The 14,205-nt window shown below is 38.4% G+C and overlaps 1 protein-coding gene across 1 annotated transcript in view; it reads left to right on the top strand.

Annotated features, from left to right (window-relative positions):
• Positions 1-12,793, top strand: part of LOC140482086 (uncharacterized) — a 186,418-nt gene extending 173,625 nt beyond the window's left edge. The window contains exons 49-51 of the mRNA XM_072579024.1: positions 3,753-3,943; positions 4,673-4,915; positions 11,711-12,793. Coding sequence (XP_072435125.1) covers positions 3,753-3,943; positions 4,673-4,915; positions 11,711-11,857 — 581 coding nt within the window. The 3' untranslated portion in view covers positions 11,858-12,793. The remainder of the gene's footprint in view (positions 1-3,752; positions 3,944-4,672; positions 4,916-11,710) is intronic.
• The last annotated feature ends 1,412 nt before the right edge of the window (positions 12,794-14,205 follow it).

Here is a 14,205-nt window from a genome sequence, read left to right as displayed (position 1 = left end):
GTTGCAGTGGGAGAGGGACTCCCTGAGATTCTTGTAGAGAGAGGAGGAAAACTTCTTCAAGGCAGGCATTCTTGCAAGAGGATTCGCAGTAGGGTTAAAATCAGCATGGCTAATCCACCTAACCTGCATATCCTTGGACTGTGAGAGGAAACCCACGCAGACATGAGAAGAAAATGCAAACTCCACACAGACAGACACCGGAGGCCGGAATAGAACCTGGGTCCCTGGCACTGAGGCAGCAGTGCTAGCTACAGAGCCATCATGCTTCCCTTGGCTCAGTAGTCAGAAAGATTTCCACTTATGCCTTTCACAGCTGCCAAAAGACAAACTTCATATCCAACAAAGCTGCTTGACTGGATCTGTGCCTCTGGCAGTGAGGAGACCATTGGCAACACCAATTCTTATTAAGTAAGAAGAGGGAAAGAACGGATTTAGAAAAGACACCTACTTGTGAACATATTTTACTTCATAAGGCAAAGATTTGTATGCATCTTTCCACAAAATTACTCTGCTGTATTTCAGGAGTATTTCTGAATAACCACAGCAAACCATGGGATTCAAAGGAATTAGATACTTATGATGTTTTTTATTGTATTGGTTATAAGAAGATTAAAAGTATAGGCACGTACCAGAATGTCAGAGTAATTATTCCATTTCAGGAAATTATACATCGCAACCTTTTGATTTTCCATCAATCAAGTTAATAAACAGAAAATGGTTTGTCAGTGTGCCATTTCTTAATCTGTACACCCAGTGTGGTAGGTGGAAATGAACAGTATGAAGCTATGATTTTCAGAAATTATTAAATGCTGTTGAAGAATTCTCAAAAGATATTTAGTGGAACATACTGTTATTGTTCATCCTTGGGAATGTGGTGACTAATTTAAACAAGAAAAATAAGTTCCAAAGATGGCACGTTATATACATATTATCAGCTTTGTTGTAATCTAAAATTGAACTGCCATAAGATAATATATGTCGGGAAAATATTGTACTGTTGTGGATTTTTGAAAGGCTCTCCTCAACCATAGTAAAAGTAAGCCATCCAAATTGATTCAATTATTTTCAATTACTCAAAAATAATTTCCAATTTGCCTTCAAAGTCAACATTATGCTCCCAACATTACATGTTTGATTCTCTGCCTTACGACTGTTGTCCACTAATACAAAAGCAGCATAGTAGAATGTGTACTGTCTTGTGAATTACTTTGTTTGCATCTTTTGGATTACTTACCGTGTGGAAACAGGCCCTTCGGCCCAACAAGTCCACACCGACCCTTCAAAGAGCAACCTACCCAGACCCATTCCCCTACATTAACCCTTCACCTAACACTGCAGGCCAATTCACCTAACTTGGACTGTGGGAGGAAACCGGAGCACCCGGAGGAAACCGACGCAGACGTGGGGAGAACGTGCAAACTTCGCACAGACAGTTGCTTTAGGCGGGTATTGAACCTGGGTCTCTGGCACTGTGAGGCAGCAGTGCTAACCACTATGCCACTGTGCTGCCTCCATGTGTCATATTATATAGGAAAAAAGAACAAAATTAAAGGCATTGCTACCTTTGAAAACACATTTGAAAATATATTTTTGTATTAGGTTAGAATTTTCACTATTGGCATTTTAAAAATCCCTGCTAATAATGTTGAGGTCTTCCATATCTGGTTTAATTAAAGGACAAGTAGTCAGAAATGATTTTAATTTGGGCACATGGAAGATGATAACAGAATTGCTAAAGGCATAAATTTCCTGGGATTTACTAGATAATGCAAGAACTAGAATAGACTTCAGGAAAGCGTGTGATTTGGAGATGTAAGGAAATACAATATAATACAGAATAATGTGTTTGAGGATGAACAACAATAGTGAGAGCAAACACAATGGAAAGTTGCTCAAAGGATGAGATGAGCAGAGAGACTTGGAAGTTAAATGAGATAAACCAGAAATCAGGTATGATGGTCACAGTTTGTAATTACTACATGTGCACCCAAAACGGACGAAGGCAATGATACATGTGCTGCTGCTTGTGTGAGGTTACCCACTAATAACTATCCAGCATCACCTAAAACAAGACTTCATCTTTTAAGGGCAGGTCGATTCTACTGCAGGACATGGACTTTAAGGTGGATGATCAGAATGGAAGTATAAAACTGATTCACCAAGCTAAAGAGTGTCCCCAAGTTTCTCAGAAGCATTTAGAGGTCTTGGTGCAACAAGGGAGTAGTTCTCTTCCTTCAGCAAATGGGTGGCACTGTAATTAAATACTGGGAAGGCCATGGGATCACGTATCAAGTAATCAACTCCAGTCATCTATGCCCAGAGTTGACAACCTTCCATCTACTAGGAGAAAGTGAGGACTGCAGATGCTGGAGATCAGAGCTGAAAAATGTGTTGCTGGAAAAGCGCAGCAGGTCAGGCAGCATCCAAGGAGCAGGAGAATCGATGATTTGGGCATAAGCCCTTCTTCAGGAATGAGGAGGGTGAGAAGGACTTATGCCCGAAACGTCGATTCTCCTGTTCCTTGGATGCTCTTCATCCTTCCATCTACCTAATATAACAGAAATGAAGCAGATCGGTTCAAACGATGTGCTTGATGGTTTAAAATCAAATCAGTGAAAGGCAGGTTCTTCTACAAGTGCTGCAGATTTGAAGGTTTGTGTGATTGTGACTGCTGTCCTCTGCATCGTTTGTTGTCAAATTGTTGATCATTATATCAGTCTGCAGTATCTACAGTCAGTATGCAAGTCTATAGGTCATGTTGCCATTTCTCTCTGTTATTGAATAATCTCTCCCACATGTAAAATTGATATTTAGGACCATCATGTTACCCTTACAAGCATCCTTCAAGAGGAGCTTTGGGCATCCTACTAGCCTGCAACTAGCTACCTCACCAGACAGAAAACCTGTGGGAAGATAACCTGTAGGAATCTTCCACATGTAGAACAATGGTGTTTATTTCTCTAATATTTTTCATGTCTGCTTAAGGGATTACTTTTTGAAGAGTAGCCAATGTTTCTATGTTGGAAACTCAGCAGCCAATTTTCACGTTGCAAACTACTACAAACAACAAAATGGTATTAAGCAGGTCATTTGTTTTTTTAAATGTTGATTGAGAGATAAATATAGATCAGATCATTGCAGGTCAACAGATTAACTTACCTGTCCTGCTATTTCCGCAGGCTTTTCAAACACTGTATATCCACCAATATAAGCTTGTTTCATAGCTTCAGTTCTTCTTTTCTGCGTGCTTCTAAACAACATGGGTAACCTTCTGAACTGCCATTTGTTTTAGGTATTCTAGCAACCATCAAGTCCAGCAATTTAATTATCTTATTTTGCAGTTGTTAATTTCTTAAAGCAGTATGGCACCAACCTTTTGGTCCCATTTTTTAATGCTAAGCCTGAATTAAAGACATGCAACTAGATATTCACATGTGCCTGCTATAGCCAAATACCTATGAGATATACATGTGAGTCTTACAATATTGATAAGTATAGAGAGTAAGGTGGAACAATTGAATGTTACATATGAGACTAGATTACTGATAGATGGCTAATGGGGCCTGGTGCATTGAGCAACATGAAAATTTACATTTCTTGCTCAGCTACAATGCCATAACTATTAAGTTGAATAGATGCAAACAATCCATCAAAAAAGTGACAACTTGTTTCTCCAATTTAATGAAAGTACTGAATTTTAAACCTAATTGGTAGATCAGTGTGTGGATTTTGCTTTGTTCTTACTATTACAGGAGAATACTGGATTGATCCCAAGCAAGGCTGCAAATTGGATGCTATCAAAGTACATTGCAACATGGAGACTGGAGAGACCTGTGTGCCTTCCAACCCCAGCAGGATTCCACGCAAGAACTGGTGGACAAACAAAAACACAGAGAGAAAGAAGCATGTGTGGTTTGGAGAGTCCATGGATGGTGGATTCCATGTAGGTACTTTTCGACTATAATGAAATAATGTAAAACAAAAGCATGAGGCGAGAAAACTGAAACAAATAGGTAAAATATGTTTAATTGGCCACCATTGGACAACTGTAACAATGTTAAACAAATTGAAGTTCACTCTCTTTGTAACTCGAGATTAGATTTTATACTCAGCCCCTGTACGTTTTTGAAACTTTTAAAACATATGATCATTATTTTCATATCAGTGCAGACCAAACTACCCTAGCTTTTCTACTAAAAGATACTATTTCTTTGGGTGGCCTGGTGGCACATGATTTAAAATGAGAATTAATACATAAGTTCCTGTATCCAATGGAGCAGTCACCATAGTGATGAAGGTGGGGGGACCGGTGAAATTAGACTTTTTCCAGTATCAGAAAATATGATCAGATTGATACAGCAGCTTGTTTTGCATAACAGGAAAGAAATTCAGGCACAATGCTGACTCCTCAAGTTTTACAATACTGACATAAGCCATTTTTGTGTTCTGTGATACTTAGAATATGCATTGTTGATATGACAGTCCGTAGTTGTATTCTCTGTAATGTTCTTTACAATTAAAGCAGAGGTTCTAAACAAAGGCCCATTAATACCAGGAGTGGCTAATAAATGATGACCCTGCCAATGACACCTGTGCTATGAAAATGAGTAAATAACAGAAATATCCCTTGAGTATAATTGAATGAATTCAGTGAATAATTTTATTTCTGCAGTTTAGCTATGGTGTCGATGCGCTATCAGAAGATACTGTTGAAATCCAAATTGGATTCCTTCGCCTTCTTGCCACTCAAGCATCCCAGAATATCACCTATCACTGTAAGAACAGTATTGCCTACCTGGATGCTGAGACTGGAAGTGTGGAAAAAGCTTTAAGGCTGATGAGTTGGGTCGATGTGGAGCTCAAAGCTGAAGGACGCAGCAGATTCACATACAATGTCCTTGAAGATGGTTGTAACGTATGTATCAAAAAGATGCTTATGCAAAATATATGTAAGAATAGGCCATTCAGCCCATTGGTCATGACTGGCCTGATTGTGGTGTTAACTCCACCTAGTGGTCTGTCCCGAAAGCACTTAATTTGCAATCATCAAATCTGTCTGTCACAGCTTTAAAAATATTCCATGATCCAGCCTCCACTACTTTGTATGGACGAAAATTCTAAAGTTATGACCTTTTAAGAAAATAAAGTCCTCTTCATATTTGTTTTAAATAGGAAACCTATCCTTTTTGCATTTACCCTGTTGAACCCCCTCAGGTTCTTATATAATTAATTAGGATCGACTCTCATTCTTGTAAACTCCAATGAGAATAGGTCTGACTAATCCTCAAACATTAATCCATTCACCCCAAAGATCAGCCAACCAGATATCTTATTTAAATCCCATCCTCTATAAGCTGCTTCCACTGCAAATATATCCTTCAATAAGTAAGGAAACTAAAACTACAGAGTATTCCAGATTGGTAAAACCTATATGCTGTACATTTGGAGTAAGATTTTCCTATTTTTATAGCTCAGTCCCCTTTGAAAAAAACAACATTGCATTTGTGGCTCTAATTACTTTCTGTACCTGCATGCTAACTCTATTTGATCCATAGAGTCATAGAGATATACAATATGGAAACAGACCTTTGGGTCCAACCCGTCAATGCCGACCAGATATCCTATATAAGTCTAGTCCCGTTTGCCAGCATTTTGGCCATATCCCTCCAAACCCTTCCTATTCATATACCCATCCAAATGCCTCTTAAATGTTGCAAGTGTACCAGCCTCCACCACATCCTCTGGCAGCTCATTCCATACAAGTATCACCCTCTGTGTGAAAACATTGCCCCTTAGGTCTCTTCTAAATCTTTCCCCTCTCACCTTAAACATATGTTCTCTAGTTCTTGACTTCCCCACCAAGACCTTGCCTATTTACCCTATCCCTGCCCCTCATGATTTTATTAACCTCTATAAAGTCATGCCTCAGAGACCTGACACTCAGAGAAAACAGCCCCAGCTGATTCAGCCTCTCCGTATAGCTCAAATCCTCCAAACCTAGCAATATCCTCATTAATCTTTTCCAAACACTTTCAAGTTTCACAACATCCTTCCTGTGGCAGGGAGACCAGAAGGAGGAGAGAATGCTTCTTTTATGTTGTAGCATTCTCCAACCTCTCTCCATTTAAATATCATTTTATTTTTCTGTTCTTCCTACCAAAAGTGGGCAACCTTTTCCTTACTTTCATAGCTTCCAAATATTCACTTCACCAGCATATGTCCTTTTGAAGATTCATTGTAACTTCCTTACAATTTGCTTACCTATCTAACTGTATATATTCAGCAAAGCTATTACAACATAGTCAACCCCTTTATTCCAAGTCATTAAAAATAGTAAATCATTGAAGCCCCAGCACAAATCCCTGTGACACTGCACACATTAGAATTGAACCTGTTTATCACAACTCCCTATTTCCTGTTAATCAGCCAATCATACACATGCTAAAGAATCAACCGAACCACCATAATAATCTTATAATCTGCAGTCCCTTTTATGTGGTGCCTTATCAATACCTCTCAATAATCAAAATAGATTGCATCTATGTCCTTGTCCATCTTCTTACTTTGTCAATGAAGTCTAACAAATTTGTCAAAAACAATTTCCTTTTCATCTTCTTGATTTTATTATAATTTTCCTGTTACTACGTATAATAAAGAAGTTAAGCATTTCGCCATAATAGGTTTTTGGCTAACTAGAATGAAGCTTCAGCTTTATTTCTTCCTGGTTTCTTGCATCGAATTGTCACTTTTGAAGATGTCCTATCGACTGAGATCTTTTCACTATCTGGGAAATTTTGGAAGGATTACAACAACTGCATCCACCTTTACTAGACAACTTCTTACACAAATTTTGATTTTAGTGTGAAGGCTATTGTACCCAAAGAACTGGTCAACCTTCTATTTCTATTAGAGCATTTAGTTGCCAATCAGCCTTATAGTATATTTTCCCTAGTGATCATGATTATTTTAAAAACCACACAACACCAGGTTATAATCCAACAGGTTTAATTGGAAGCACTAGCTTTCGGAGTGTTGCCCCTTCATCAGGTGTTTATGATGAAGGAGCAGTGCTCCGAAAGTTAGTGCTTCCAATTAAACCCGTTGGACTATAACCTGGTGTTGGGTGATTTTTAACTTTGTCCATCCCAGTCCAACACCGGCATCTCGAACTCATGATTATTTTAATTCTCCCTTCCTTTTGCATCTCTGACACCTCCTTCCAACCCCCAATATCACACACACTTTTTTCTACTATTCTTAGGATGCTTTTTGTGTCTGTCTTCCACAGAGGTGATAGATACAAAATAATTGTTCTAAGTCTTTGCCATTTCATTGTTTCCTGAGACTGACTCTTAATGAACAAATGATCATTTTCATAACTCTGTCCACTTCGATATATTCATTGAGCTTTTCTTAGTTTTCTATGATTCTTCTATTTATCTCTCTTTAATTTTTAAATGATCTTTTAAGTTTTCAAAATGTGCCCAACCATTATTAGGCTTAGTATTAATCTTTGCAGCAGTGTAGACTGTTTCTTCCAGTTTAATATTATCCGTAACTTCCTTAGTTAGCCACAAATGATGTATCCTTCTCATCATGTCTTTCTTTCCCAAAGGAATTTCCATGAGTTGAAAGTTATAAAGTATTTCCCCAAATATTTGCCCCTGTTTTTGTTTCCCATCTTACCCTATTTTTCCCATACCAGATTTTCCAACACTAAAATAAAACAACGAACAGTAGCTGCCAGAGATCTGAAGCAAGAACAGAAATTGCTGGGAAAATTCAACAGGTCTAGCAGCACCTGTGAGGAGAAAGCCAACTTAATATTTCAAATCTAGTTCTGATGAAGATTCACTTGACCTAAATCTTGTTTTCTCTCCACAGATGCTGCCAGGCCTGCTGAGTTTAGCCAAACATTTATGTTTTTGTTGCAGTTTTTCCAATTCTGTTTTCAAATATTTTTAATGTCTTTATTTAAGTATAAAGCTCTAGTTTCAGATCTACATTTCTCACTGTCAAACCAAGTGTGATATTTTTAGAACAGACATGTTATAATTATTCTTATTAAGCGGATTCTTGGTTAAGAAGTTGTCAATGAATCTTGTCTAAATACAGATTGCTCTGTCTAAAACAGACATTCATATTTAATTGCAGAATGTGTTCTCCAAAATTGTCCAACCTTCACTATATAAACTCTTCTCCAGGGTATATTTGCCAGTTTAATGTGCAGGTGAGGTGGATTGACTATGCTAAATTGCCCTGTAATGTCCAGGGAAGTGAATTAGCCATCGTAATTGCGGTGATGGAGTGGGTCTGGGTGGGATGCTCTTCAAAAAGTTAGTGTAGTCTTGTTGGGCTGAATGGCTTCTTTCTGCACAGTAGGAATTCAGTAATTCTGTTCTATGAGTCTGTCCAAAGATTAAATCTCCCATTGCAATACATTTCTTAAAAGCTCTTATTATTTATTGATTTATACTCTGCCCTACAATATAGATCCTGTTAGGTGCTATAAATTAATCCCAGTGATTTATTCCCTTTTAATACTTTGAATCTCCACAAAACCTAATTCTACATCTTGATTATTTTTCACTAAGAGTAAAAGTGTCTTAGTTCCTAATGGATAAAGGCTTCTCTCTGATTAGAGATAGACAGAGTTTAATATAATATTCATCATGCATCAGATAATGGACAGGTTTGAGAAGTGGGGCCTTCATGGAAATCTTAGCTGATATGCGAAATGAGCCTGAACTGTTGTGTTCACTTTGCATTGCAAATTCAGCCATCTGTACTGATTTTAGAGGCTGAATAGACTGAGACCAGTTTCCCTGGAGCACCAGAGGGTGAGGGGTGACCTGATAGATATTTATAAGATCATGAGAGGCATGGATGGGGTGAATAGTCACGATCTTTTTTTTCAGGGTAAGGAAATCCAAAATTAGAGAGCTTAAGTTTAAGATGAAAGGGAAAATTTAAAAGAGACCTAAGGGGCAACTTTTTCACGCAGAAGGTGGTGCGTGTGCGAATGAGCTGCCAAAGGAAATAGTAGAGGTTGGTTTTACAATTACAATGTTTAAAAGTCATCTGGATGGGTATATGAATAGCAAAGATTTAGAGGCACATGTGCCAATGAGATCAGATCACTATCAGATATCATTTAGTGGGCGGTGCAGTGGCTTGGTGGTTAGCAACACTGCCTCACAGCACCAGGGACTCAGGTTCAATTCCAGCCTCAGGCGACTGTCTGTCTGGAACTTGCACGTTCTCCCCATGTCTGCGTGGGTTTCTTCTCGGGGCTCCAGTTTCCTCCTCCAGTTCAAAGCTTTGAAGGTTAGGTGGATTGGCCAGGCTAAATTGTCCAGAGATGTGCAGGCTAATTGAGTTATCCATGGCAAACACAGGATTATAGGATGGGGAGGTGTATCTGGGATGGAAGCTTTTCAGAGTGCCATGTGGACTTGATGGACCAATGGCCTGTTTCCACACCATAGGAATTCTATGATATCCAGGCAATGCAGATGAGTTGGATGGAAGGGTCTATTCCGTGCTGTATAATTCTATAACTAGCCAACCGCCTGCTCCTTTCTTTAATGTTGCTCCAAAATGTCAAATCACTTTGATTATTCATATCAACCAAGGTCATTTTGAAATCATGACTCCGTAATTGCTATGGAAAACTCGGTTATTTCTATTTATGTTATCAATTCATCAATCTTGTCATGACTATTCTGTGTGTTTCAGAAAAGGGCCTTTAATTTTGACATTTTACCATTTTTCTGTGCTCCAAACTTTGTCACTGGTGCATTATGATCCTTGCACACTCTGTATCTCCTTGTCACACTATGCCATGCTGTACTACTGCCTTATTCTGCTTATTCGACTTGCAAACTTCCCTCGTATGTAAGCCCTGTCAACTCCCACTGTTTAAAGCTTTGTCTACAGTCAAAGTTACACAATTCATCAGGACACTTCAGTCAGAATTGTTCAGCTGAAAGCCATCCCAACAATAGACCTCCATCTTCTCCTTGTACTGATACCAATGTCCTCTGAATCAAAAACCCATTTCTCCTACACCAGTCAATGAGCAATATATTTAATTCTTTATTCCTATTTCTTAATGCCAATTTGATCAGTAACTTTGTAGTTTTATAATTAATATTAGCCCTTAGCTGCTTGCACTCCCTAAGCAGAATGTCTTTCTGAGGCATTCTAAATTTTTAAAAAATGTGTGTATAGTGCAGTGATCCTACTGCACTGCACACACACACAAACATACACACACACATACACACACCCCTACAGACCTATACACTCACACAGACCCTCCCTCATACACAAGCTCTCTCTCATACAGTCTCCCACTCTCACCCACAAACATGGGGTGGCACGGTGGCTTAGTGGTTAGCACTGCTGCCTCACAGCACCAGGGACCTGGATTCGATTCCTGCCTCAGGCAACTGTCTGTGTGAAGTTTGCATGTTCTCCCTGTGTCTGCATGGGTTTCCTCCCACAGTCCAAAGACGTGCAGGTCAGGTGAATTGGCCAGGCTAAACTGTCCATACTGTTGGGTGCATTAGCCTGTGGTATATATAGGGCAGGGGAGTGGGTCTGGGTGGGTTGCTGTTCGGACGGTCGGTGTGGACTTGTTGGGCCAAAGGGCCTGTTTCCATACTTTAGTGAATCTAATCTAATCTAAACACACCCTCTCATGGATTTATACCCCGTTACACTCACATTCATACATACTCTCTCACAGACACTCATAAACCACACACACACATATATAAGTTTGTGGGGTGAATTTATACTTGCAGAATTACATTTTATTTTGCTCAAAAACTGCACAAATCTATGTAAGAATCTGTAAACCCCTTTTTTAGATGAGAATCAGTCTGAACATTGGGGCACAGACAGTCTCACACAGGGCACCTCACACCTTGAATGCGTTATCTGGGCCGACATGACACCTATTGTTCAAGTTCACTTGAGAATGTAATTTTAAAAAGGTTCTGGGATTTACATATGAAGGAACTGAAACCAACATGGTCATTTTAAAATATGAAAGACTTAATGAACAATCCAGGTCTTTTTTCAATGTATAATTTACATCACACTGTAAACTTTTGCTATTAATTCTGTGTCTTATGAACTTATGCTCCACAACCACCTGATGAAGGAGCAGTGCTCTGAAAGCTAGTGTTTCTAAATAACCTGGTGTTGAGTGATTTTTTAACTTTGTACACCACAGTCCAACACCGGCATCTCCAAATCATTTCTTAGTTCTGCCAATGTCGATAGTATAAACATGGAACATTACAATTGATTTCTTCCCCATCAACATTGCAAGTTCCTCTCCAACCCAGAAAATATGTGCTTGACCCTGGTATCACACGGGCAGCACAGCCTCATGTCTGCTTCAAAGAATCATGTCCATTCCCCTAACTACACTGACTGCTATTAAAACCAACCTTGGGAGGTCCAGGCAGCAGGAAAAAAGTTGATCACAACTATATTGTTCCTTTTTACTCCACCCATTTGAACGTGGCCATCACCATTTTGTTTTATATTTGCAGGAATATAGAACTTGTGAGCAGGAGCAGACTCATTTAAACCAATTAATTTAGAATCCTGACATTCATTCCAACTGATATGATTTATGTCAACAATATAGTTTATGAGATGAAACTAAAACTTTATTTCTGTTTGCTTATAGAGACATACAGGAAATTGGAGCAAGACTATCATTGAATACAGCACACGGAAGACTCTTCGCTTGCCCATTGTGGATATTGCACCTCTGGATATTGGTGCTGAGCACCAGGAATTTGGTGTTGATATTGGGCCTGTCTGCTTCTTGTAAAGTTCACTTGAGAAAATTTTTTTATCAGTGCTTAACTAAAACCAGACACAGCCTAACTAATTTCCATACTGCACTTATCCGCATGCTTTTGTTTTGGACCTCCCAGGAGGAAATAATGTCCAAATCACTGCTCATCATTTTGACAGAAATTATAGAAAATATCAAGATGGAATATGCATAACAAGAGAATATTTTCACGTAAGTGTTCAAACAATAAGTTATCTGTGGTGCCTAACACTGGGGTGAAATCAAGAAACATAATTCATGTGTTGAACATTCCCAACATAAAATTTGACAAACCTTTCTTACCAAGATGAAAATCAATATGTGCAGAACTTGCCCAGTTTCAACTACCTCATCATTGACAGAGACTGGGGTAGGTTTGATACTCCCACAGAAATATTGCACTAGTCTTTTAAAGTTTTCCAGAAGCAATAAATTTAAGGATAATTCAAGGACAGGTGCTTTGTATGAACAATAAAGATATTATTGATACTGCTGGTAGACCAAAGTGAGCTAAATGTACTAAGTGCTCTGCATTTACTATATGTGTTCAGCCAATTATTCATTGGTGCTTGTGTTCTTGAGCCTGACTTTGGCTTTAAATTGGTGCTATTTTAAGTACAGACTTTCTAAAATTTTCTCACTCCTTCATAATTTCTAACTTTTGCTGCAATGACTGCTCAACAATGCATTCCTTTCACATATATTCATTTATTGTTCAGTGCTAAGTCATCATCACTTTATCAGCTTGAAGATAACTGTTGGCCATTCATAGTTCTAAAACTCAGCAAGTGGATAAAGGATATCAAAGATTCCATTGACTTACTTACAGAACTATCAGTTTGTTGTGAGATGAGGTCAGGTTTTTTTCTGTAATGGTATTTGAGTGCATATTTGTCATAAAAAAATTAAATAAAATGTACTGAAAAATTACTTGTTTTCATTTCACTATTTTAAACTGGGTAACACCAGGATGGCATGACAACAATATAGTGTATTGTCAGTGGAGCCAGGTTGGGAATTCGGAAAAATAACAAAAAGTAAAAATAGTTTTTGGCAGTGTGCATAACTAAATCATATTAGGAAGGATTTGAAGCCACATCCTTGAGTCACATTATCTTCTCTCCATAAATTCAATTTATGCAGCAAAATGTTCCAAAATGCTTCACAGACGTGCAATCAGATATCAAGCCAGAAAAAGATAGAATGAGCGATGACTAAAAGCTTGTTCAATCTGGTAAGTTTAAAAGAGAGGCTTAAAGGACAAAAAGTGTACAGTGATTTGAAGAGGAAATACCAGAATTTTGGTGCAACCAAGGACATCAACATACACAAGAGACCAGAAATAGAGGAACACTTCAATTCTTGGAGGGTGAGCACTGGGGGAGATTACAGAGTTAGGGACTAGTGATGAAAGCCATTCTAGGTCAGTATGTATATTTATCATGTTGTAGTGTCATAAGATCTTTCCTTCTGATTGATTCAATATAAATCTGGCAAAAGGAAACTTATGTCTTTGCCAGCTGGGAAGGAAAATATCAATTTTATGGTAGAGTTCCTATTTAACTATGCCAAACCACACTGGTTTTAATAACATTATCTTTCTCTTCTGAATCATATTTATGATGTAGAATTTGTACTATTTAAAGCAAAGGGGAAAATTATAATAATCTAATGTTCGAGAAGCAGAGAAGGTCTGAAAGCAAGCAAAAAACCAGAAAAGCTGGGATTCCACACATGGCATTTTAATGCCAAAATGTGCATCTTTCATTGTTGACAGTTTGCCTTTCTGACTCTTCTCTGCAAGCTGTCCTTGACTCCTGGAGACTGCAGTTAAACCTACAAAGCAGTTTATATCCGAGACTTCCAGATTCACCATCATTATTAAAATGCAAATCTGGCTCCTGGGAGTGAATTACGTACGTTTGTCCCAGTTGAAGTCAAACATGGATTTTCGCAGGCCAGAATCAGCTTCCAGACATGCAACCATTCACAAAATAGATCTTACCTGCTCATATGTGTTACAACTCCCCCAAAATCTACCAATTAGGAGGTACATTGTGCTTAACTTTGTTCCCTTCTGGCATTTTATTTACTTTGTACTTTTAAGAAAGTTCAGCACTGTTATTGCAAAAACTTGGTTCCAAAATATCTACATGGAGAAGCAAATTTTTTTTTATCATTTCTTGTACAATTGGAGTTAGAAAGCAAATCAAACGGAGCTCTTGGAATGCTATGTTGCAGAGGTTGGCAGTTAGTAAAGTGATACCTGCTTGAGCTTAACTTTAGAACTACAGAACTGTTAATCCCAGAAAAATATAGTCCTGATGGAGCTTGTTTTGGAT

Source organism: Chiloscyllium punctatum, chromosome 10 (assembly GCF_047496795.1).
Source record: "Chiloscyllium punctatum isolate Juve2018m chromosome 10, sChiPun1.3, whole genome shotgun sequence".
NCBI lineage: Eukaryota > Metazoa > Chordata > Chondrichthyes > Orectolobiformes > Hemiscylliidae > Chiloscyllium > Chiloscyllium punctatum.
This window is presented reverse-complemented; position numbering and strand designations above follow the sequence as displayed.